Source organism: Pleurodeles waltl, chromosome 3_1 (assembly GCF_031143425.1).
Source record: "Pleurodeles waltl isolate 20211129_DDA chromosome 3_1, aPleWal1.hap1.20221129, whole genome shotgun sequence".
NCBI classification, from domain to species: domain Eukaryota; kingdom Metazoa; phylum Chordata; class Amphibia; order Caudata; family Salamandridae; genus Pleurodeles; species Pleurodeles waltl.
Window position 1 is genome coordinate 1,739,951,611 of NC_090440.1, and position 26,976 is coordinate 1,739,978,586.

The 26,976-nt window shown below is 44.3% G+C and overlaps 1 protein-coding gene across 1 annotated transcript in view; it reads right to left on the reverse strand.

Annotated features, from left to right (window-relative positions):
- CPS1 (carbamoyl-phosphate synthase 1) overlaps positions 1-26,976 on the reverse strand; it is a 159,203-nt gene that overhangs the window by 63,871 nt on the left and 68,356 nt on the right. The window contains exons 19-21 of the mRNA XM_069225655.1: positions 26,030-26,228; positions 24,804-24,980; positions 15,137-15,255 (exon numbers count right to left, since the gene is read on the reverse strand). Coding sequence (XP_069081756.1) covers positions 15,137-15,255; positions 24,804-24,980; positions 26,030-26,228 — 495 coding nt within the window. The remainder of the gene's footprint in view (positions 1-15,136; positions 15,256-24,803; positions 24,981-26,029; positions 26,229-26,976) is intronic.

Genomic DNA, 26,976 nt, shown 5'->3' on the forward strand with positions numbered 1-26,976 from the left:
TAGAAGGGGTTGAAAGGCTTTTAGTGCTAAAAAGATTGCTAACAGTTCCAAGTGATTTATGTGGAGTTGTTTTTGCTGATTGTCCCACTGACCTTGTATGCTGTGCTTGTTGAGGTGTGCTCCCCACCCAATCATGGATGCATCTGTTGTGATAATGGCATGAGGCACTGGGTCTTGAAAAGGCCGCCCCTTGTTTAAATTTAGAGGGTTCCACCATTGAAGCGAAGTGTGTGTTTGGCGGTCTATCAACACTAGATATTGGAGTTGACCCTGTGCCTGCGTCCACTGTTTTGCTAGGCACTGTTGTAAGGGCCGCATGTGTAGCCTTGCGTTTGGGAAAATAGCTATGCATGAGGATATCATGCCTAGTAGTTTCATCACAAACCTGACCGTGTAGTGTTGGTTTGGTTGCATGCTTGATCTTATATTTTGAAACGACTGAACTCTTTGTGGACTTGGAGTGGCACTTGCTCTTTGTGTGTTGAGTGTTGCTCCCAAGTATTGTTGTTTTTGGGATGGTTGTAAATGAGATTTTTGGTAATTTATAGAAAACCCTAGTTTGTGTAGAGTATCTATCACGTATTGCGTGTGAACATGACATTGTCGTTGAGTGCTGGCTTTTATTAGCCAGTCGTCTAGATATGGGAATAAGTGCATGTGATGTCTCCTTATATGAGCTGCTACTACAGCTAGGCATTTTGTAAATACCCTGGGGGCTGTTGTTATTCCGAACGGCAACACCTTCAATTGGTAATGTCTGCCTTGTATTACAAACCTGAGGTATTTCCTGTGAGATGGGTGGATGGGTATGTGAACATACGCATCCTTGAAATCCAATGTTGTCATGTATTCCCTTTGTTTTAGTAAAGGGACTACGTCCTGAAGTGTTACCATGTGGAAATGATCTGATTTGATGAAGAGATTCAGTGTTCTGAGATCTAAGATAGGTGTTAATGTTTTGTCTTTTTCGGGATAAGGAAATACAGGGAGTAAACGCATGTTCCTTTCTGGTGATAGGGTAGTAGCTCTATGGCTTCTTTTGCTAGCAGTGCTTGGACCTCTATTTGTAATAGATCTAAGTGTTGTTGAGACATTTTGTGCGGTTTTGGAGGAACATCTGGAGGGAATGTTGTGAACTCTATGCAGTAACCATGTTGGATAATTGATAGGACCCACGTGTCTGTGGTAATGTGTGTCCAATTGTGGTTGTATTTGGTTAATCTCTTCCCCACCGGTGATATGTGTTGGGGAAGTGTGACATTGAAGTCACTGCTTGCTAGGGCTTGGCTTGGAAGGCTGGAATTTCCCTCTTCCTCTTGGGAACTGTCCTCTGTAGGAACCATGAAACCCCCCCTCTGGTACTGAGACTGGTAGGTGGGTTTTGTTTGTGAGGTGGATGGTTCTGCTGGTTGTTGTCTAAACTCTCCCCCAAACTGTGGTTTCCTAAATGTTCCTCTGTATTGTGAGGAGTAGAGCGTGCCCATGGCTTTGGCCATGTCTGTGTCTTTTTTCATTTTTTAGATTGCAGTATCCACTTCCGGCCCAAATAACTGATGTTGATTAAACGGCATATTCAATACCGCCTGTTGGATCTCTGGTTTAAACCCAGAACTTCGCAGCCATGCATGCCTTCTAATTGTTACTGCTGTAGTTACAGTCCATGCCGCTGTATCAGCAGAGTCTAGAGCAGACCGGATTTGGCTGTTTGATATGGCCTGTCCTTCCTCGACCACTTGCTGGGCACGTTTTTGGTGTTCTTTGGGCAAGTGCTGGATGATGTCTTGCATCTCGCCCCAGTGCGCCTTGTCGTAGCGGGCAAGTAGGGCTTGTGAGTTGGCAATTCGCCACTGATTGGCTGCTTGCGATGCCACTCTTTTCCCTGCTGCATCGAATTTTCGACTTTCCTTATCAGGGGGTGGCGCATCCCCCGATGATTGTGAATTTGCCCCTTTCCTTGCAGCCCCCACAACCACTGAGTCCGGAGGGAGCTGTTGAGTAATATACACTGGGTATGACGGGGCGGTTTATATTTCTTTTTGACCCTTGGCATGATGGTTCTCCCTTTTACAGGTTCTTGGAAGACCTGTTGTGCGTGTTTAAGCATGCCTGGTAACATTGGTAAACTTTGGTACGATGCATGTGTGGATGCCAGAGTGTTAAACAGGAAGTCATCCTCCACCGGTTCCGAGTGCATTGTTACGTTGTGGAATGTTGCAGCTCTGACCAGTACCTGCGTGTAGGACGTACTGTCCTCTGGCAGTGAAGGTTTTGTTGGATAACACTCTGGGCTGTTGTCCGATATAGGTGGGTCATATAGATCCCAGGGGTCCACATCGTCTTGAGTCATCCCAGTATGTGTGGGTGACTGTGCCATTGGTGTACCCACCGGTGACAACTGTGGTGATTGCATTGGGGATGTTTGTGGTGAGAAATGTGGTAGTGGTGACTTTTCTCTGACCACTTTGGCTTTTGGTTGCATCTCAGTCTCGTGAAAAGCCAGTTTTCTTTTTGACTGAGCGGAGGGATGGTTTATATCTTCCCTGTGTCTTTCTGGATTTCTAATCTTTGCTGAGTTTGGTCATGTTCTTCTAAATCCAGTTCCTGCTCAAATCTGTGCCTTTCTTTGAGCTGCAGAGAGAGCCCTTGCTCTTCAGTGTAGGAAGACCGTTTCGGCTCCCATCGAAATTGTCTTTTTCGGTTCCGATAAGCTTTTTCGAGGCTTGCTCGACTCGATTACTCGATGCCGACTCTTTTCGGTGCTGGTTTCTCGACCGGAGTCGGAAGTCTTCGGCAAAATCTTAGCCTTTTTCGGTGCCGATGTTACTTGGTCGCCTTCTTTTCTGTGGGTTGAGCCATGGCCTTCTGGCAGTGGCGTCCCCGTGGCCTTTATTTTATTGGTGTGACCTTGGGTGTGGAAATGGGCAGGTGTACTCACTTTTTGCGCCGCCGTCGAAGGTCGATCACCGTCGGATTCATCCGAGTCCGATCCTTGAATGGATATCTGCATCTCTTCTTCCTCGACGTCTAGATGTTGTTTCGGCTTCTATGCCATCTGTAGTCATCTTGCGCGTCGATCCCTTAAGGTCTTCTTGGATCGAAACGCTTGGCAGGCCTCACAAGTATCCTCTCTGTGTTCGGGGGACAAACACAGGTTACAGACCCGATGCTGGTCTGTATAAGGATACTTGGTGTGACACTTGGGACAGAAACGGAAGGGGGTCCGGTCCATTACTCTTCGACAACGGGTGTGGTATGGCCGACCAGGCCTTGGTGAAGTGTGGAAGCCCCGAAGGGCCGCCGAAGCGGTCTTGTTGTCGGTGCCAATGTGATGAAACTAAACCGGTCCCGAACGTAAACAATACCGCCGCATTTCGATGATTTTCTAAGTTTCCGGATTCGAATTACGGAGCGGAGAGTTACACGTCCGAACCCGATGGCGGAAAGAAAACAATCTAAGATGGAGTCGACGCCCATGCGCAATGGAGCCGAAAGGAGGAGTCACTCGGTCCCGTGACTCGAAAAGACTTCTTCGAAGAAAAACAACTTGTAACACTCCGAGCCCACACTAGATGGCAGGAACAGTGCACAGCATGTGAATCTGCAGCTACACATGCCATTGAACATATATATATAGTGGCATGCTATTTAAGCCGGTGCTCTCAGGAGGTTGAATCAATTCCGAACATAATTAATAAACAAATGAATGGGAGGCACTCATTAGCAAAATAATGCTGTTTCTTACTTCATAAAATTTTGTTGTATTTTTATACATTTCTCCACAAAGATATAGCGGCAGATAGACAGATAGATAGATAGATAGATAGATAGATAGATAGATAGATAGATAGATAGATAGATAGAAAGATAGATAGATAGATAGATAGATGAGCAAATTGGAAGGCAGATAAAAGAGAGAGGCAGATTGACAGATAGATATGATTGCGTATGGTTATTTCATTGTTGTAAATCAGTACCATGTATTATGATAAGGGATCATTTAGTTTTAGAGATTTTTCTAAATGGAAATCCTATATAAACATCAAATAAAGAATTGATTCTGTTACAAACTTTAATTTTAGGTTACAATAATAAAAACATAACATATAAACTAGTAGAGATAGGCTTGGGTAAGGACAAACATTAGGTTAAGATTAGCATGAGTTTTATGAAGAGGGCAAGTGTTGTGATTAAATTTAAGACCAGGATTAGGGCTAAAGGGATCAAGGCTAGGGATTGGTTTGGGTTATGCATGCATTGCACCACTTTGTAAATATGGCGCCGCGTTTTTGGCCTTCTAACGCCACATTAGCTTAAACAAAATGACGCTAAGGTGCCGTTAGAATGGCACTAGTGGCTCTTAAATATGCCCCTATGGGGCACATTTGAAAAAAGTGGTGCTGCACACAGTGCTGCACCACTTTTCTTGCACCCCTTAGAGCCCCCCTAAGTCCACCAAGTGTGTGCTGTATTTAAAATACTGCGCACCGTGGCGGTAGTTAGGGGACTAGCGTCAGAATTTTGTATGCTGGTAAGGCGCTTTGTAGGATTAGCATAAAAAACTTTGATGGTAATCCTGCAAAGCACCAAGAGGCCCATTGTAACCAACGGAAGCCTCCTTTTAACGCCTGCTCTTAGCAGGCATTAAAAGTGCCAGAAAAAAATGATGCAAAGAAATATGTCAGATTTCTTTGTGCCATTTTTTGCCCCCCCTAAAGAGGGACTGCTACTTTTGCATACATTATGCCTGGCGCAGGCATAATGTAGCGCAAAGGTATACAAAGTGGTGCAATGCATGCATTGCGCTACTTTGCAAATATGGCACAGCACTTTTGGCCTTCTAACACCACATTAGTGTAAAAAAATGACGCTAATGTGGCGTTAGAATGGCACTGGGGGCTCTTAAATACGCCCCTATGGGGCACATTTGAAAAAAGTGGTGCTGCACACAGTGCTGCGCCACTTTTCTTGCCCCCCCTTAGAGCTCCTCTAACGCCACCAAGTGTGTGCTGTATTTAAAATGCTACGCACCATGGTGGTAGTTAGGGGACTAGCGTCAGAATTTTTTACTCTAGTAAGGCGCTTTGTAGGATTACCATTAAAAACTTTGATGCTAATCCTGCAAAGCACCCAGAGGCCCATTGTAACCAACGGAAGCCTCCTTTTAACGCCTGCTATGAGCAGGTGTTAAAAGTGCCGGGCAAAATGACGCAAAGAAATATGTCAGATTTCTTTGAAACATTTTTTTGGCCCCTTGCATACATTATGCCTGGCGCAGGCATAATGTAGGCTGAAGGGATACAAAAAAGGCGCAACGCATGCATTGCGCTACTTTGTAAATATGGCACAGCATTTTTGACCTTCTAACGCCACATTAGCGTAAAAAAATTATGCTAATGTGGCGTTAGAATGGCACTAGGGGCGCTTAAATTTGCCCCTATATTTTATGTGGAAAGCTGAGTGGATTAGTGAAGCCAGCCTTTCCAAGTGCTTTAAAACAAATGCATGTATGTGAAAGGGGGCTATGGAGAGATGAGGGGCATGGGTGGTAGTGAGTGAAACCGAGGAGGAGGTCATGGGGTGAGAAGTGCCAAAATAAACTGTTGCACCGGGCACCACCAGTCCTAAATCCGGCCCTGGGTCCATCTTGCACATGATGATGCATTCTGGTTAATGTTGATGCTATCTTATTTCGCTATCTCAGTTGTTTTCTAGGGAATTGTACCACAGTACCTGTGAGTGGCCATATGTGGTGTCTGACTTACTCCAAGCATGGGCAGGAGTACATTTGACCTCGTTATGACACTTTTAGGGCCATTTTCCAGCCACTCCCATTGGTCTCTCCTACATTTGTATCAAAAACCTATACCTACTGTGTGTTAAACTCTGTCACCTTGGCAGAGGTCTCAGCACAGAAAACATAGATGTGGAGGACTCCAGCCTTTGCTTTGAGAATAGCATTTTGTGTTACTGTTCATGTACTGCAAAATTATATTTACAAACCTACAGCCAGTGGCCAGCACTACAGTAGTGTTACTTTACATACTACAAAATGCAATCCTTGAATCGGCCACATGACTAGTAAATTCAAATAATAGTAAAAAGTGTGTGAACTTTTGGTGAGGCATTTTTTTCAGACACTTTACCTTGGTACAAGTAATTTTGAGAATAAACATATAATCCACAAAAATGAGTCTTCTGCAGTGGTTAATTTGTAAATAAAATCGTGCCCCTACCCAAAGCTGTCCTGCGAAACACGTGGCTGCAGCATTTAAATGTGCGAGCACATCACATTGAGGCAGCAATCCTAAACTTCTCACGCCTCTTTGGTCCATTTATAGCCACTCCTTGCCCCCTCAGCTCGCCCATGCCGCTTTCTGCTTTGTTCCTTTTATTACGCTTTTTCAGTCTTTCTTTGCTCTGTCTTTCCCATGTGTCTTTCGCTTGCAGTAATTGCCTGAGGCGGAAAAATAAGTTCCGATGCCCCCCCGCCCCCCATCTCCCACCGGCTCAAAATAAGCACTGGCCTTCTGAGGAGTATACTCTTTCCATTCGAGTCGTCGTTAAGCACCAAAATGATTCGCTTGGAGTAAGAACCGCGTTGAGCGGGAAGACGGGCTCCCTCTCACGGTATCACGAGCTTTCATTGCCCTCACGTGGTTGGTAGCGGTAGTGCTTGACCATGTCATATCGATAGACTGGAGAGCGCCTTTGTCTATTGATTTTCAACCCTGCTCATGTACAGACTCATAAATCAACATAGCAACGCTCGCGTCAGCAAACCAAGTAGGCAGTTATCTATCCTCGGAGTTAATTTAACGTTTAGGGCCCTTGCTCCTTTCATGATGGAGTCGCTAAAAACAGCCTGTAATTTGTCCCAGGATTATGGTGGAATTAAACCAAGAGTGTGAAAATGACAAGTCCGGCGGCCAGGCAGCCTGGTTCTGGACAAACGAAAGCACAGACTCTGCAAATGCTTGGAAGTGTGACAGCAAGTGATGACAGACACAGTGTTGATTGGAGACAGTCAGCGGGGGCGTTTAAAGTAGATGCATACAAAAGTAACGTCTGTGAAGTCGGATAGACGTGAAAAGAGAAACAGCAGAGAAACAGCAGAGATAAGGGTGAAGATAAAAAGTAGAAAAGAAGATGAGAGAAAGAGAATACATTTAAAAAAAACAGATGGAGTTACTATGTTAGCAGAGAAATCAAGGATGAAAACGATAGGAGAAGAACATGAGAAGGTAATGGGGAACAAGAGTGGAACCCAGTGGGAGATATAGATAAGAGGCAAGGGGGTGGGCTGTAGAGAAAGAAGGGGAAAATAACAGAAGAGGGATAGGCAGGCAAGGGAGAAAGCGAGGGGCGGGAGTGATGCCAGGAGCAATATAAAAGTTGGGGGATAGGGGAGACAGAGAAAGAGGGGCAGTGGCGAGGGGGCACGAGTGATACCGATAGAAGTATGTGGAGGATAAGCGAAAAGGACAAGAGAGGGAGACCAAAAGAGACGAAAGCGGAGGAGGCAGCGCGAAAAACAAAAACATGGAGAAAGCAGGGCCAGGAGGCGGGAAAGGAGTGGTGAGTAAAGAAAGAAAATGTGAAAGGGAAAAGAGAAAGAGAAATAAAGAAAAGCGCCAAAGAGAGAAAGATTAAGGAAAATATGTGAAAGGAGAAAAGGAATGGAGGAGGAGACTAGGTGCTGTGGAAACGAACAATGAAGAGGATATGGGGCAAAAGAGGAAAAAAATAAATGAAAAACGGAGTAAAGGGAAAGAAAATAAGGTGAGACGTGACCAGTGGTGGCTCCTCCGCTTGGGCAGAGGAGCATCGCCCCTCCCCTCTCCTCCCTCCCTCCCCCCCCCCCCCCCCCCCCCCCCCCCCCCGCCAGCAGCAACTGTGCCTGCCTGCAGTGACAGAGAAGAGGAGTGGCGCGCGACCCGAGGTACGTTTTTTTTTTTTTTAATGTAATGCTTTTTAATGTTTTTAATGTCCCCCCACCGCATCCCCTGCGCATCGCCCCGCCCCTTGTGGACCCCCGAGATGCGACTGGGCATGATAGCTAGATAGGAAGACCGGGAACAAACTGAACAGCGAAGATGCAGGATTAGGGTGACCACCTGGCATTGAGGCAAATTCTGGACAGGACTGTAAAAAATTCAGGACAAAGGGTCAAAATTCAGGACAAAAATTCTGGACAAAGGGTCAAAATTCAGGACAAAAATTCAAGAACAAACATCAGTTTTACAGACACGCGCAAGAGAGGCCATGCCTCACTATGTTGTCAGTGCATTTATGTACTCTTTTTTAACATAGCACTATTTATTTACTGTGGACCTTTTGTGATTGCCTCCTGGTGTGCTACAGTCAGGTGTCACATTACGTCCTTGTTCAGTAGTAAATTAATGCCCTTCACGGCAAGGCCATCACCCCTACCCAAATCTACCCGATCTTTCCTGAAGAGAAAGTAACAGCAACATTTTGATTAAGTTTCTGAACATTTCAAAACCCCTGGCAAACAGTTTGGGAAACATTAAGGTAATTAACCTTATGCTAGTTTAAACAAATTGAACAAAAACATCTGGCTTACCCCAACCGCCAATGGACTTTCAACCTAATTTTTTTTGTAAGAGGTAGGGCAGATGGTGTGGGTGACAGTCTCACATCTAATGACAGGATGTGATGTACCCATAACTTGTCTGTAGTCTCACTGCACTAGAGTGTATGTTTGGGACTCTACATTTATCTCAGAAATTGGAGCCCGGACTACCAATCAAAGATAACAAAAGAGTAGGATGAAATCGAGATCAAATGGGAGATCCGCGGAAAGTAATTTAAAGGGTTGTTGCTAACAACTGGATAAATAAAGAAGAGAAGAACAAGGTGGGACAATTCCTAAAATCAGACAAGATGGGTCCACCAAGACTATTTGAAGGTATTGGGTACCTGGGGAGTTGTCTGCACACAGGAGCGAAACAGAAGGGGCACTGTCAAGTGGTTGAACAATCAACACCCATCCACCTTGGCAAACTCTTCTGGTGCAATGGTTCGCTGTTAGGGCTTGTGAAGGGTGAGCAGGGGCCAGACCCCTTGCAAGGTTGTGCAAGGCAATTGCCCGCTTAGTCAATGTCTTTATATGGTTTTGAAATTGAGCAAAAGCCAAACTAGAGATCTGGGTTATCCCTAAGTGTCAAGTACACATAGAATCTTCAAAATATTTGGGATGTAAATTGCACAAACAAAATTTACAAATTTTAAAATTGAATTAGTGTTTCTTTAATATATGGCACTGTTTTCGCCTTCGTACACAATTAGATCTCAGATTAAACTGGGAACCAGTTACCTTTTGATACCTAGTGATTAATATCTACCATTCTTACACTGATTTCCAGGATGAAAATCTCGGCAGAGCGAACGGTCCCTCCAAGCCCAGTTTGCTTTTTGGTCTTCTCTTCTGCTTTCTGTAGAGGCCATGTGGCACTAGCGAAGATGGTGTGCTACCCCAATGATAGTATTATTTTACAAACCTTCCCCTGCTCGTCCTTCATTCCTTCTCCAGACAGGCCACACATCTGATTTGGTCGCTGCGGCGCCATCGGGAGCTCTTTCCACTCTAAAGCTAACTGTGACTGCGGGTGGATTAGATCTTCTAGACTTAGAATGCTTTTATTCAGCTGCAGATGTCCAATGGGTGGCTCACTGGCTTTCTGCCCACCTCCCTGCATGAGATGGGGTTTACCAGTAAAGACTTTTAAGGAAGGCTTAATGCACTGCTCATCGTTTCCTACTGACCATTCTATGGATCACCATCTGGGGTTATCATGCATGGCTTTCTCTTGCCTTGCCAGAACCTGTAAACTCACTTTCACGAAGAAACCCTATGCTCCTGCACTACCTTTGCTAAGCCTTCCCACTCGCACAGGATGGCTGTGCTCAGAGCAACTCCATCAGTGGCATGTTGCAGGTGTCTTAAAATTGGGGACTTTGTTTCTGAACAGTGAGCTACTAAATTTCCAAACCCTTGTGGCAGACTAGCATCTTCACCACGGTCAACTCCTTACTTACAACCACCTTAAATAATCATTAAATGCCCTATTTCATGTCTGCTACCTAGCACTAACCCTACAAGAGGTGTGCCAGAAGCTCTGTACCATAGGAAATGGTGGCAAACTGATAGAATGGGTGTACAGACCTATCCTGCAACATGGAAACCACTCCAGGTCTTCTTGTCATACTACCTGGGTGATTGATGTAGCCAAACCTCTGCAAGATATGGACTAAAATACTGGACTTTCCCCACAAAGTACCCACAGCTGTCACTTTAAGTAAATTCATAGTGCTTCCTTGTGAATGCATTCTGCCCGTTGCTTGCCATTGGCCTTGTGGTTTGTAACTCACAATTTGTTGCTTTCAATTTGCTGGCTTTATTTGTTTTAGGCTATGCAGCTTGAATCCATCCCTTCACTTGCCAAAACCTTATTTACAGTATCCTGCCGAGTTCTCCCTTTCTGTAAACAGGCCTGTAAATCTTGTTCTTTTCTTATCATATTTGCTGTGCATTCAAAGAACAAAGTCAAATGTCAGGCTCTGTCTTCGGTGGGACCTTAGTGTCTACTTTCCTTTCTCTGACTTCAAAGTGAGAGGATTTATGCAACAATCTTGCTGGATACTGGGGTTAGGAAAGAGTTTTTTCTATCACATGACAACATTTAAATAGACTTCAGAATATATCAGAATTTCACCCTACTCTGTATCACTCCACTTTACGCCACTCCATGCCACTGTTCTCTTCTCCATTCGGAACCACTTCTCTACTCTACTCTGTTCTACTCTACTCTAAGCCACCGCACTTTGCGCCTCTCTACCCCACTGCGCTCTGCTCGTCTGCACACCATACCACTCCAGTCTAGGCAACACCAATCTAATCCGCACAACTCTACTCTCTGCCACTCTGCAACGCTGCACTGTACGCCACTGCACTCTAAGCTAATACACTCTATGCTAATGCACTTTACTCTGTAACACTCAACTCTATGCCCCTGCACTCTACATCAATACACTGTACATCATTCTAATCTACTCTGCACCTCTGCACTCTATGCCACGGCACTCTACACTACTTTATGCAACTCCACTCTAACCTGCACTTCTCCACTCTAAGCCACCTCACTCTACTGTGAAATAATCTACTTTATGCCACTGCACTCTGTGCCACTGCATTCTATGCCACTGCACTCTACCCTGCACCTCTTCACTCTATGCAACTGCACTCTACTCTGAAACAATCTATTCTACGCCACTGTACTCTATACCACTCTGACCACTGCACTCTAGTTCAGTGCACTCTACACCACTGCAAGCTGACACTCTGCAACACTGCTCTGGCCACCACTATACTCTACACCACTCTGCCCTGTACTACTGCATTTTGCACCAATATACTCTATTCCACTGCATTCTATGCCACTCTACTCTGCCCAATGCCACTCTATGCAACTGCACTCTACACCAGTGCAATCTAAACAACTGCACTGCCCTTTACTCTGCACCACTGTACTCTATACCACTGTTCTCTGTACCACTCTACACCACTGCACTGACACTCTACTCTGCAACTCTGCACTCTACACCACTCTACTCTATGCCACTGCACTCTAGGCACTATACTCAACTCTACAATACTCCACTCTGCACCACTCTACACCACTACACTCTATGCCACATGAGTCTACTCTGCACTCTATGACACTGCACCACTCTGCATTACTGCACTCTCTGCTACTCTATTGTATGCCACTGTACTCCACTGCACTCTATGTAACTCTACCCCATGCCACTCTATGCCACTGCACTCTGCGCCAATGCACTCTAAACAACTGCACTGTACGCCACTGCCCACTACTCTGTACCACTGTACTCTACGCCACTGCTCTGTGCCACTCTACATCATGCACTGACACTCTACTCTGCAGTGTTGCACTCTCCACCACCATACTATACACCAATGTAATATGTACTACTGCATTCTATGCCACTGCACTCTATGCCACTCTACTCTGCATCACTCCACAGTACTTTGCCCTACTCTGCACCACTCTACACTACACCACTGCACTCCCTGCAATGTGAGTCTACTCTGCAATCTATGCCACTGTGCCACTCTACACTACTGCTCTCTCTGCTACTCTATTGTATACCACTCTACTCCACTGCACTCTATGCCACTCTACTCTGTCCCATGCCACTCCAGGCCACTGCACTCTAAACCACTGCACTCTACGCTAACGCACTCTAAACAACTGCACTGTACCCCACTGCACTGTACTTTGCACCACTGGGCTCTACACCACTGCTCCTATGCTACTCTACTCCACTCCACACCACTATGCCACTAGCTTTAAGCCATGCTGAACAGCAGCTACTCTGGTGTATAACATGGCTAATGGCTAAAACACATTAGCAAAGCCAATAACTCTTTCGTAGATGAGACCTATTGGCTTTGCCAATGTTTGTTAGTACTATGAGGTACCAATGTAACTAAAAGAACTGTGAAAAATACAATTACATCATAATAAAGGCTGCTACAAAATGCGCAAATACATTTCAGTTAAATTAAAAAAAAGTGCTTCTCAAATACAGATTTGAATAATATACAGTTTATACCTAGTGATAAAAAAAATTATAACACTCCATTAAAACCACACACTCCACAGCTCACCTTGGAACACCATTAAAATACCTCTTTGAAAGAAATATCTTTGCCACCAGAAAACTTCAAGTGACTCCTTTTAGTAAAGTCAATGCAGGTTTTCAAGCCCCTTTGTATTTGCAGATTTACCAGTTGCCCACATTTGCATGTCGTTAGGGAAGGAGACGCCCTGGCAAGAAGGCCTTTTCTTATCTGCCTCCCTTAGAGCACAGGAGACCCCCTGCCTTCCAGCCCAGCTGGGGAAACTCCTCTGCCCCTAATTTTGCCCTGCCTCCGTTGCCCTTTATGTGAAAGGCTAAAATTACGGACAAATGCCGTCCGTTAAAGCTTTCATCACGGACAACGGACAGCAGGTCGAAATTACGGACAGTCCGTGAAATTTACGGACGGGTGGTCACCCTATGCAGGATATAAGTAAGAATAAGAGCACAGTAAGCTAGTTTATGGAAACATCACAAGGAGATGCTGTCTCTGCAATGACACAAACAAATTGTTTACGTTTTAGGTGTCACGCCATTTAGACTGAAGCTGAAACTATGCACGAGTTGCTCATTTGGAATTCCAACATTTTGATTGTTACCCGAATATCAGCTAGACATTTGTCAGCTAACCTCCACAGAACTTTGCACCGACTTTAAGGTGTCATCAATTTAGAAGCTTCTGGGAGAACTAGAATCTAAACTTCAAACATTGTGAGCACTGCACTAAAGCCTGGTAACCAGGGGCGGCTACTCCATTAGGGTGGAGGAGCATTGCCCCCCGCCAGCAGCGGCAGCTGCAAAACCTTTCTAAGAAAAGGATAATAAACTATGTTTATTATCCTTTTCTTTGAAAGGGGCGGGCCACAGGGGTGACGTGCACTGAGGGGGAGTCATTGCGCATGTGTGTTTGGCTGGCCCTTTTAGGCCAGCTAAACACACATGCGCACAGGGCTCTCTCCAGCCCAGCAACACGGTTGCTGGGCTGGAGAGAGCCTGCACAGGCTCCCAATCTGCCTGGGAGTGCCATGGCTGGGCGCTCCCAGCCAATCCTGATGCTGCTCAGAGCAGCATCAGGATTGACCGCAGGGCAGCCTGGGAGCCTCTGCCTGCAGCCAGCAGAGGAGCGGCACGGTGCGACACAATGGAGGAGATACCTTTTTTTCTTAATTTAATTTTTATTACCCCCACCCACCCTCCGCGGGCTGCCCCGCCCCTTCTGCACCCCACGAACCACCACTGCTGGTAACATTATCTAACATTCTCCCGTTGTGGATCATACCCTTATGCTATGCACTAGCACCATTCAAGGTTTCACCCTTTTGGATCCTACCACAGAGTCAGACAGGATCCTATTTTTTTTTTCCAACAATTTTGTATCCTACCTCATACGCGATAACATCATCATGTGCTCACAGAAAATTAGCCTTTATTTTGATTAAAAAAGAGACTTTCCTTGAATGGCAACATGAGCACCAAATCCTCTGTACACGTCTCACAGGCGAAAGCCACTCTGTGCTCCCTGTTGGCAGAAACAGGGCAATGCAGATTTTTACAAGTATATGAAGAGCTTCTCAAAGTTCCACCATTTTCAATTTTACACCTTTTCAGGGTCGAGCGTGCGCATGTGTATCGCTTGCGAGACGCTTTAGTAGTTAGAAAAGGGCTCGGAGCCCTGTCCATGACACGTCAGTGTCTTTCATTGGTTCGTGGGCTTGCCTTTTAAAATCTGCTTGCTTTCATTAGTGGAAGGCACGCATACGTCATGCCTTTTCCGGTGGTTAGCCCTCCTCGAGCGCAGCGACCAAGTACTGAAAACATACGAGACTCTCTGTTTTCCATCTGGTTTGTAGACTACTTTTTATCATTTTTCGCAGCGCTGTCTCGCTTGGAAGAATTCGAACGCTTTGCATGACATTGACCCTGTTACATAGTTAATTGCACTTTTTCCGATAGGGTTCACTATGAGTGAACTGTAGCAGCGCGATCGCGCTCTTTTTTTCCATTTAATGTGGCAAGAAAAGTCCGGTTGGGAGTTTACAACTGCTAATAGCTCTAACTCAGAGAAATGCGAGACCCGTTGCATTGCAAATGCTTGTTTCAGTTAGGGTGACCACCTCCTTCCAGGTCTTTAGGGACACTGTATACAGCCTTGGACTTCTATGTGGTAGCCTAATGCTTTCTGGGTTTTGATTCCACTGAGCGAATTAGATTATCATTCCCAAAATAAATAATTTGTAGGTGAACAGTTCAGGACTGGAGACAGCGTCAGTAACGACCAGAAAAGAGATTGCGATTTTATCTTCAGTATAACACGTGAATTTTAAAATCCTGGCAAAGAAACCATCCCCACTAATCTAGGGTTACAGTCTACAAGTAATTGACACTTCTCGGCATACTCTAAATAGGTAGAGGCTGTCAGACTGCCAGAGCTCCCACCTGAGACTGTTCTTACCTCTTGCTTTCCTTCAGTGTCTTCTCCATGTTTATAATGTCGCGCATTTTGTACAGGAACCACTTGTCAATGTCTGTCAGCTTGTAGATGTCATCTATTGGGGCCCCATCGTAAAGCGCCTGAGAAAAGGGAAGAGGAAGCAGGGGCTTATAAAAAAATTGTCCTCAAATCATTTACTCGCACTTTGACCTCAATGCCTTTCAGAAGTGCCAGTGTGCCTTTTCAGAGCAGCCAGTCTTTGAATGTGACATTCTAGTCACCATTTTATGTGCACTAATAAGTATAACAGTAACTGCAACAACAAACAACAGCAATACTAATAACAATAATGGCATACATTAAAACACATAATGAGATAAAAACGAAATAAAATGCAACTATTCTTGAAATTTAGCAATAACTCTGTCAGTAATAACAAATAACGTTTATATTACGTTGTTAATTGTTTACAAATTTTATGTAACATACTTGTCATTGAGATATGTAGCAAGTAACCGGTATCTCACACCGACCTGTAAAAGGAAACTCTTTAAAAATGTGCTACTACAATTTATTTTCATTTCAAAAGCTTCACACTTTGGAACAATTTGCATACAATTTGCAGGATGTTGATCACATTTCACCGGCAGGCGAAGCTGTGGAGATCTAATAGCGTCTACACGTCAATAGTTACACAGCAATGTGGTTGAGGTTTCGGCATGTCTGTATCATATGTGACACAATGCTTCTTTCCAACCAAGTAACACCATGACCCACCCCCCATGTACCTCCAAAGAAGTAAGCCATGCATCCTGGGGAACATATTTGTTTAGTACATCATATCTTGGATTTTAAACAATTGTTGGTAGTTGAGCAGGTTGTGCACACCTCCATTCTTCTCAGCGGGAACCCATCATACATTTTGGAAGGCGCATAGTGCCCCAACAGGTTGTTCAGGCAAATCACTCTAGAGATGATGCTCATTAGCAGGTCGAGTGAGATGACCAGCAATCGATCGTTGGGTGTGTGGCAGATAGAGACCTTGTAGAGTATAGTTTCGGGGCAGTCCTTCATCATTATCCCACTCGGTTTTGAAGATGTGCATTATTTTATCCCACAAGTCAGCAATAAGCTTTTTAAATAACACCTTCCGTTCCTCCCTCACAAGTGGTCTAGCCTCTGCTTTCACCCAATAGAGGACCTCCTGGTTCCAGGTGTCCAAGCTGGGGCTTTAGGCACCTTCCATTGCATTGTGATGGCCCTCTTGGTCAACAACCCTGCCTTATCGGCAAATTCAGTTGCCATTTTATGTGCTTTTGGTCAGGCATATATCCTAGCAGGCAACCTTCTATGCTTCCTGTCTCTGTTTTTCCCGTCACACGGTCTATTTTTTGGAGCACTGTGCCCAGAATGTATGCAGTGTGGGTCAACTCCAAAGCACACAATGGAAGTAGGCAATCTTGTTCCTACACCTAGAGCACTTCGCCACTGTCTACGGATAGTTCCTGAAATTATGTTTTCAGAAATATCATTTATAATTCTGAAAATAAAAATTACAGTACAAAATATGTAATTCTTAAATTATTATTTTTTTTATTTTTTTTAAAGGTAACGTCTTGCTTTAAAATACACTTTTGTAGCAGTTATTCATGCTTGGATATGTTCAGAGAAGGTGGCGGCAAGTACCCATGAGGAACATGATCATGGATTTTGTGGATAAGAAGCACCGTTGGCAGATGAGATCTTTCTTTGGATAGTTTCTGGCTTTTAGTTTTCCTTTTTTAGGTTTTACTTGCACAGTGCTTGTGGTGTGCTTGTGAAATCTATTGTGTTTAATATAAAGCTTAAAAGGGGCTTACATCCCACTCTTACTTTCCATTGGTTCGTGTGCTTGCCATTTACTTTTTCTCTGTTTCTATTGGCTGTCACACACTATTTCCTCTTGTTCCACATGTTTGTTCTTGTTTTTGCTCTTATCAGTGTCCCAAGGCCCAAGTACTCCTTTTAATCGGCCAAACTTCTTTGTGAAGCTACTCACTTGATGCCGACAAAGGTCACTGTTCTATTGTTCTTGCTCTCCATTGTGTACCTCGGCTGAACAGCACTTTCTAGACCCGCAGCAGCTTGCACTGCCGGTACAATTTGTACTCTGCTCAATTGTGTTTACTTGTTTTTCACTACGGATGGGCGAGTCTACAAGCCACGCCCGTGCTTCACATATTTAAGCACTTACCACCCAACAGGTAAACGTTGCATGGGAGGCGTTCATATGTATGATTTTACTGAATTACTGGCCGGAGGTACTCTTTTTATTATTTAAATTTCAGCACTATATTCGTAGATAGTGCATATCCCTGAATCTCTTTCGTTGACCTACGCCCACCACCTTTCTGCTCTCCGGTGTGCAGCACTTGTGCTGTGCTTATTTTTACTGATTCCACAACAGGGGCACCATTTTGGTTCGATGCGCTCTAGTGCTTGGAATCCGGCTTTCCTCACTGTACACAAGCCGGGCAATGCTGAGGACTTGTGTTTCACATATCTGAGCACTCACCAACTGATAAGTAAAGGATGCACAGGAGGCGTTCATCTGTATGATTTACCAGAATTACTGGCCACAGGTACTCTTTATTTTATTTTAATTTCAGCCTTGCACTTTTAGAGAGTGCATGTCCCTACAGTCTCTTTCGTTGATCTATGCCATTGTTTTCAACCCACCCCACCCACCTCCCACCCCCTTCCTGCTCTCTGACGATTCTAAACCCCTTCACCCCACCTCCTCGCACCTCCACCCATCCCCGGCTTTCCATTGTTTCATAATTGCCCATTGTGCAGGGAAGGAGGGTGGAGTTTTTTTCAACACTCAAATACTACATGCTCATGGGACTCGTAGGACTTCAGCAGTGAAGTTAAACCGGGTGTAGTGTTTTCTGAGCGTCACTGATTGAGCATGATTTAGTACAGTACTTTAGGAGCATGTCCTATTCACATCTTGAGTCTGTAATAGAGTTTACTGTGACACTGATTAATGTGCAGTTTAATACTTTCACTCTTCAGAGAAGGAGTTATGCCGCTCACAGTAATGATGCACGTGTAGGATTGCACATGTGTGTGTTCCTGCACCAGTAAGATCAGATGGACATGTGCATGTCTCTCTCTGCATTTACGTACCGAGCATTTAAAAATCAATTGGGAGCTGGCGAGATGTAAAGCAAAGGCAGCGCAGGCAGGGCTGTGCAGCTGTGTTCTCTGAGCCCTGCTATCTGTACCATGTACCAGTGGTTAAGATCTGTGCCTTTGGTGTCAGCGACTGGTAATGATATTCCTGCAATACATATATTTATTTTGATAAGTGGTGCAATCAATAGCTCGATATTACTGAAATGGTGCATAAATCAATGTAGCTGTTCATCTCTAAAGCATCTTTTGATCTTGCAAGTGGCCCACCAACGTTGTGTCTCTTCATAAAGAAGGGTCATCTCGACTCTCCGGGGCTCAGATTCACATATACAGGGTTTCATCAAGCTGCCAGAGCAAAAGGTAGGACAGTACTTAATTTGCATTGGCACTTATTTCTCAAGGCCGGGTCTATTGACATACCTGAGTGACAACTTACACTGTGGCAGCGTGTGTCACACGATATCGGCACTTCACACTGACTCCTGGTGAAGAGCAATATCAGACAGTAAATCCATGCCTGGGTTCAGTCAGTGTTGCGGTTGGTCACTGATTGGGCTGGATGGGTTCTGTGTGCTTCAGCGTAACCTTTTTAGGGTTGAGGGCTCAAGCCCTCTATCCCTGTTGTATTCTCTCTTTGGGCTTTTAACCACACCCATGTCATGACTGTCACTTTCATTGGTTCATGGGCTTGCCTTTTAAAATCTGCTTGATTTCATTAGTGAAAGGCGTGCACATGTCATGCCTTTTCTGGTGTTTAGCCCTCCTCGAGCACACCGCCCAACTACTCAAAACATACGAGGCTCCATGTTTTCAGCCTGGTTTCTGCACTACTTTATCTTTTTATTTTCCACGCAGGGCGATTGCGCTGGGGTTTACATAGCGCGATCACGCTTGATTTTTGGGTTTTCAATTTCAGCACGCGCTGGGATTTACATAGTGCGATCGCGCTCGGTTTTTTCTTTCAATTTAAGTGGCAAGAAAAGTTCAGTTAGGAGTTTACAACGCTAATAGCTCTATCTGACCAAATGCAAGACCCGTTGCAATGTAAATGCTTGTTAAAATTTGAGCCGCCTGCCTTATCACGAGGCATACTGTCCACACGCACCGCCAGAAATTGCCCGGGTCCCTGCCTCCGCGCAACAGGTACATCAATCAGTTTAGCTCCACCGATGACCGGTCGAAATACATTATTAGCCCGCCACGTCCTTCCTTGGCGTTGAATGGTCACGTGCCCCGAGTCGGACCTACCGACCAATGGAGATCAGTGTCCCCACTTTGCGCCCATCCCGGCATACTGCGCGGCCGCAGCGCTGCACTAGTCGGTCAGTTGAAGAAGCAAGCGCCGTGCCGTGCCGTGCCATGCCGTGCCGTGCAGCAACAGCCCCCAGAATCAGATGAATTAAAAGGCAGTAAGTAACGCTGCTTTCCTTTAGCCAGGATTAGAGACGGTGGAAGATGGGGAAACGTGTGAGCTGCTTGCTTTACAGTTCACCATTTCTCTTCAGCGCGACGTCGTGTGAGGTGACACAGCGGGTCATACAGTAAAATGGGCAATGTATATTTGTATCGCCGGTGGTGGTATTCCCGCACAACTAACCGGGTGGCTCACGACTTACTTCTGAGACGTAACCATGAGGAGTCAGCATTATGTATTTTTTCAGCGAATACTGCACCCGGGGGGAGACGGGCAGATACATTAACTATCACTTAGTCTCACGTTGCTATGCTTGAAAAGACGGTCGGTGAGTACGCTTATCCATGGCTATGCGCCCCCAGCACCCCCAGACCGGCCTGGGCATCTCCAAGCATTAAGGCTCCTGTGTGGTGATTATCAAAATAATTTAACACACACAATAAATAAAAGGCTTAAGTATCAAGGCCACGCCATAACATCGCTATCTAGGACTTTTTTGTTGAAGCGCCGACCTCTGATGAAATTAGATGCAGACGGGGAGCTTGAGATCGCGAATCCTGAGCATTTATACCCCGCACACCAACACGCCATGTTCCTCTTCCGAGGCCCGGATTAGCTCGCAGGGGCTCTATAGGAAGACACTGTATTGTTGTTGTCACCTGGCCGCACTCAGCCTAGGGCTTGGGAAAACGGACTTATCTGTGGCTAACGAGGGGCACTCTCGGCTGCACTATGAGGAAGACCCAAATGCCTTACATGAAACTTGACTTGTGTACACGAGCAAATACAATGCAGTTATTTCCCAACGCTGCTGGGAGGGCACAGGCCTTTTGGGCCGAAGATCACACATGGGATGGCTGCAGTGTGGAGCTGAGACCTGATGTACGAGCCCCTGCACTGGCCCCCACCTTACTTTTCAGCAGGTACTCTTGCAGTGACTGCAGCGTGGTCTGAAGGGTGCCCCGTGCTCACCAGGGCAGCGTTTATTTTCAGGGAGTGGGCCTTTCCGTGAGATGGCATTCAGCGGTTTGTTGATGACCTTTGGCACCGGCTTAGATATGATTGTTTCATTCCATACACAGTGATGGTAGCATGCAGCCGTCTGCCACGTTCACGAAATAAAGCATTGACCACATTGCACTTGCTACACGTCAAATCACAGTTTTTGGTGCATGTACTATATGAAAAGGAACATTTTGTCACGGAAACAGCTCAAATTAATTTTTGAGCATGGGATTCGGGCAAAGCACGGTAGTTCTAATTTTCATCCAAGGAAGACTGCTTGCAGAATCATGTGGGAATTCCAAATAATGTCTGACTTGCCGTGACCACCTGCAAAGTGCTACCAGAGATTACACGCTCATATGTCAAAGATAAAGCCCAATAAAAGGTGCGCGCTTCAGATTCCCATAGAGAGCATGCATAATATGTCACCTCTGCAGGTCGGGGGACAGTTCAGACATACACTTTTAACAAAGTGCGCAAAACTGTCTTTTTCACGGGTCCAGCATTATGCTGTAAAACGCCAACGAGGAGTTCAGTCTCTCTCTTTCTAGCTTGTATGCCCATCAAAAAGAACATTCATTCTGCCTGTCACCTTTGCTGTAATATCATCTTCCAGGACAAAAAGTTACCCTTTGATGTCAGAAAAACATGCCCACCTGATGGCTGAATTACAGTGAAAATCGAAAAGCTGGGATTTTGTGTGACCCTAAACTGATATTTTCTTTCCTTGACTCTCGCTTTTATTCACTGGTGTAAACAAGGAACGAGCTACCTCTGAGGACGTCTATTTCCTGAGATAATCTCAGATGTGTGTCCCATTCAGAACTCTTCACACCTCTCCCAGGCAAAGATGAAGGTGCGACATGAATTTATTGTTGCTTAGCTGCAACAAGTCCATCCAGAGCAGCAGATTACATCTTTTGCTTTTCTTTCTTCTGCTCTAATTTAATAGTTTCCAAAAACAACCAGAGAGGATGTTTAGTTTGTGCACTCCTTTCATAGAGAAAATCTAGAATCTTTCTGTATGTTACCACTTTCAACACCCCCCAGGCTACTGCAGGTTTTTATTTAGCTGACTAGTACTGAAGTGTTTCTAATATCAGTTTGCAACACAGATCCAGCAGGTTTTGGATGTGTATACTTTTGCAGCACCAGAGATTTTATTTTTATTCTTCATGTTTGCAAACATGCTCGCTCTGTCATATGAAACAGCTACACACCAAGGTTTTAGTGGTTTGTGGGAAAGGGGATGGTGTGACTAGGTATTATATGGAATAAAGACATACACCCTGGCGTACATGCTCAACCTTGTTCCCTTTTCAATGCATTGTTAATTTTAGACATTTTTTTCCAAAATTATTTTTCATTATCCTTTAGTTTTTGCGTTGCCAGGTGGAACCTCCTGTCGCAACCTTACTTGAGGAAGGCTCCCTTGCTGAAATTACATTTGGCTTTTCATGGTGTCAGTTAATGGTGTGGGTTGAGGCAATAGAGGAAGTGGGAGGAGCCAGTGGAGGAAGTGGGTGGGGCCAGGTGAAGTGGGTGGGGCCTCCCACAACATTTGAGCACCTGGAGTTAATAGTTTACAAATTAAGCACAGAGGAAAGATAACATCCAGGAGCTGCAAACCCCCCTCCCGCATTCTTGCTTTCCCCATTTTTAGATGACTCACTGAGACGGCAGCCTGTTAGTCAACCTTGCAGGCACAATTCTTCCATATTGGGCTCTAAAGATAGGGCCGACAAGCACTATCTCATTACGATGACTCATGGTGCACAATTCTTCTAGTTTTGTATATTATTGTTAAGGAGAAACCCAGCCAGTGCTGTAAACAAAGCGCACATGGATGCAGCAAGCTGTTCTTTTGTTTTATTGTATGTATTATCTAGCTAATAAATTCACAGGGGCTTCCATTTCAGCTGTAGGTTTCTGTCACAAAGCTGAGTTTTCTGCACACTTGCCCTGAACAGAAGCTCTGTGTGCGACATTACAATATGAGTAGGCAGCCAGGATTTCAACTATTGCTCAGGCTTCTGTGTTTATGGGGGTGCATGTCACACTAAAGATGTGTGACAGACCTTGTTAAATTAATACCTGTGCAAGTCTGATGGGTTCCCTTTTGTTTCTTGCGCTGTTCCCTAGTGCATTTGTGATGTTAGCTTTATTGTACTGTATTGTTTTTGCAGTTACATGGCACTTTAGTATCCCTTGTGGTGCCCAAAGTGTTTTTAAGGTGGACAAGTAAGTAACCACTCTATTTGTCATTCACGCTTTCTTTAATTTCTATTGCTCAACTGCTAACCCCGTTAAAACGTACAAAAACGTATTATTAATCACATAGGAGAAACCTTATGCATTTACCAATGCTTGTTTATTCTTCATTTTTGTGGACAACCTGGATTAAAGATGATATGGTATTCAGAGGGAATAGAGATATTAATGATTTTTTGCAATGAGTTTGGAAAGAAAATTCACAAATCTGAAGGTTATTCATGGGAGAAACCTTATGCATTTACCAATGCTTGTTTATTCTTCATTTTTGTGGACAACCTGGATTAAAGATGATATGATATTCAAAGGGAATAGAGAAATTAATGATTTTTTGCAATGAGTTTGGAAAGAAAATTCACAAATCTGAAGGTATTCAAGGGAAATGGCATGGACGGGGTAGTTGTGAGGAGGGTTTTTGTAGAGTATTATACATTTCTGTTTCATAGCTTTATAATTGCAGTATTTGTTTCAGTTCATTATTTTTATAATTTAGTTGATTATTTTTGAAATTTTGTTAAGTTTATATCATTTTATTGGTATTTTTCAAACGTCACGCTGACATAAAAACATTGCTAACAGAGTGAAGGTGAGGGGAGGGGTAGTCGGTCGGCAGGGGATAGGGTCTATTCCAGTCACTGGGAATTCGAACACTTGACTTTATTCAATTCTGTTTTGTTTTTCATTTATTCTCCAGTTGATCACATCCTTCATGAAGATGGAAAACCATAAACATATCCCATAAGAGCAATAAAGCTTCGCAAGGCCCATTACAACACAGCCTCATAAGAGAAGCATATCTTCACCCTCTCACTTTCTCTCATACCTCCTTCCGCCCCCTCTCTCTCTCGATATCTCGATCTCGATCTCTCTCTCGCTCACCCTCTCTTCATTTATCATGCTTCTCTCCTCTTTCTATGTCTCTCTCTCCCTCTCAGTTTCTCTCTTCCAAACTTTCTCCTCTATGTCTCTGATTCTGGCTCTATTACTTTTCACCACTTTCTCTCTTTGTATAATTTCCTCTTTACATCGTAGGCTTACTTCTTTTTTTCCTTTTCTCTTTCTCTTGTCAACTCTTGCTTCTTTTTTGTCTTGCAGCCTCTCTCACTTGGTTTTTCTGCCCTCACTCGACTTTTCTCCCCTTCTCCTCTTTGTGTTTCTTAAGATCTTTCTCTTCCTATTTTCTGTTTGTTTCTCTTAATTTGCCTATCTCTGTCCTTTTTTCTTTTTTCCTAACCACTCACTTTTGCTCTCCATCTCTCCCCCCTAATCCTCTTGGCCTCTCACGTAGTCCCTTCCCTCTCTGTCCATGAGCAAGGTAGCCACACAACAGACGAGGCCAACAGATCTAGACAGAGTGGAAACACAAAGGCCAAGAAAGAAGCGCTAGGGTCAGATATCTTATTCTGACATGACCTCATGCTTATTTTTAGTACGCAATGCATGTAACTGTGCTAACAATGCAACTGTACTTATTTAGCTATTTATTGATGTTGCGTAATTTTACAAACCACTCCACTGATATAAATATGCTATCAAGCTTTATTAGGGCTGTAACCATGTGGATTTAGCTGGTATGGAATTCTACATTCAACCTAACTTTAATACCACTGTATCATTGAACATTTACCCGGGTAACTCCTTACTGCTAACAAACTGAGCCACAACAGATGACTCTAGTTACAACAATATCGACATTATGTACACACCATGCCAAAAAGCCATGAACATTTTCAATAAATCTCAACAGGGACCATAACTGCTTCCACAGATTTTTCAGGTTGCTGTGTTGGACAAGTGCTTTCTGTATCCCTTACTTACCTTGGCCATTGTGTAGACGCGGGTGCTGGAGGCATCAGCCATGTCTCTGTACAGGTTAAGGTCTGACGGCCATTCCTTATTCAAGGGTAGGTGTGGGGTAAACCCATCCACAGATGGGTGGCACATTCTCAGAGCCTTCTGGAAGCTCTCCTCAAATGTGCGGCCAATGGCCATGACCTGAAAGAAAGAGGAAACCAACATGAGGTGATAATGCTTTTAGTAAATGTTGCTAACAATTCAAATTGGCATGTGATCACCACTCAACGAGACTGAGAGAGACAAGAATATATTGCAGGAAGAATCAATTAACAACAGTCTCACAATTTTCTCCCAACATAGTGCACTGGTTTATCAGGGAATCTGGAAATCACCTGGTACCAGCATTGTGTTACATCATGTTGACAGTGGCAGTAGATAATGGCTGTCAGTCTTACCTAGACTGCTCCTTTATGCAAGGAGAACTCAGCATTATCTTGGCAGGCTGTCTCACAACTACATCTAATTATCCTCTACCCTACTACAGATGTCAAGGTTCACCAGTGATGTGTACCCTAAAAACTCAACTTCCTTCTACCTTCTATTTGTACCCATCCCTGTGCACCATAAAGTTTCCCGGGATTGTTTGAAAAATTAAAGAAACAGCATCAGCCACTATTAGGTAAGTCAATGGCAGGCAATGCCAGTGCTTTTGCTGAAGGTCTATATATATATATGGTGACATTAACTAGTCTGTCAGACACTACAATCCATCTTCTATGTATGATTTAGGATTTTATGATATATTTGTCTTAAGAATGTATCAATCCCTGTTTAAGCATCCTAATATGTTGATAACAGCTCATCTTAGATATGCTCTTAGACGAGATCATCTTGTGCCACTGGTGATTGGAACTTATGATGAAACTTATATATAACTGAACAAAAATTGTACACTGGACGAAGATCAATTCCCTAAATAAAACCTTCTACTTTGGCCAAATTCTGTGCTACCAGTTTGAGCAGGAGCAGTGGAGGTTCTAAGCAACCTGGAAAGTAGAGAGTCACAACTACAGCAACTTCCTAATCAAACTCCTACCCCGTTTTAGCCCTACAGGCCCCTTTGCAGGCTTGCAGATTGACATGGCCAAGATGGACATGGCCTCAACACAATAGCCATGCCAAAGGAGGAAGACAAGGGGGCATTAATGATAGTGCAGTACGTAGATGAGTACCAAGGCATCACTCACCTCTCCCACGCTCTTCATTGAGCTGCCAATTTGCTTGGTGGTGCCTTGGAAGCGATCAAGGTCCCAGCGAGGAATCTTGGTGACCATGTAGTCCAAGCTGGGCTCAAAGCAGGCTGATGTCTTCCCTGAGACCACATTCTTGATCTCTGGCAGTGGGATGCCCAGGGCAATTTTAGCTGCGATGAAAGCCAGTGGGTACCTAGGTAAAGATAGCAGAAAACATCACCAAATTGCTAACAAAATCCGTCACAATATTGAAAAAGATTAAGGCTTGACTGACTGAGATAAGTCACTCAAATACTTTTTAAAAATGGTGGCTAGGAATAGGTTTGGTTATCTGTGCATGTATGTGAACAAGGGAGAGAACCTGCTTATTCTAATATTTAGAAACAAAAGGTAAGTTTACCTTTCTTTTGGGGTCCAAATGTATGACCCCAGACACTAATGTGAAACCTTGGCCTATCATGAGTCAAAAGCAAGGGAACACATTCTCTAACATGTTCTCTTTTAGGTAGCTTGAACAATCCCAATAAACCACTGCTGTATATTGTTTTACAAAACGGGACATCTGCCATCTCTGTGAATGTATCCAGCTCAGTTGTACAACCTTGCCTTTATGTGCAATAGCAGTGTCCAGCGGCAGGCCATTACACAGCCCAGACATCACTCAGTTTCTCCTGTAAGACACAGCACTAAATGAAGCACATGAAAACAGCATAAAGTGAAAAACAGTGTATTGTCTTCACTTTGAGAAGAGACCTGTTGTTACTTAGTTGAAATGCATGCAACTGTGAACCCACCATAAGAAAATGTTACTCATAATTCTAGTTCTGAATCAGGAATCCTCACTGAAGCCATAAACGTAGAATATTTTTATTTATGTGCAGAGACCACGGGACAGTACATTTATTAAGTAGTTGGAGGTGAACAACTCATTTGTTAAGCAG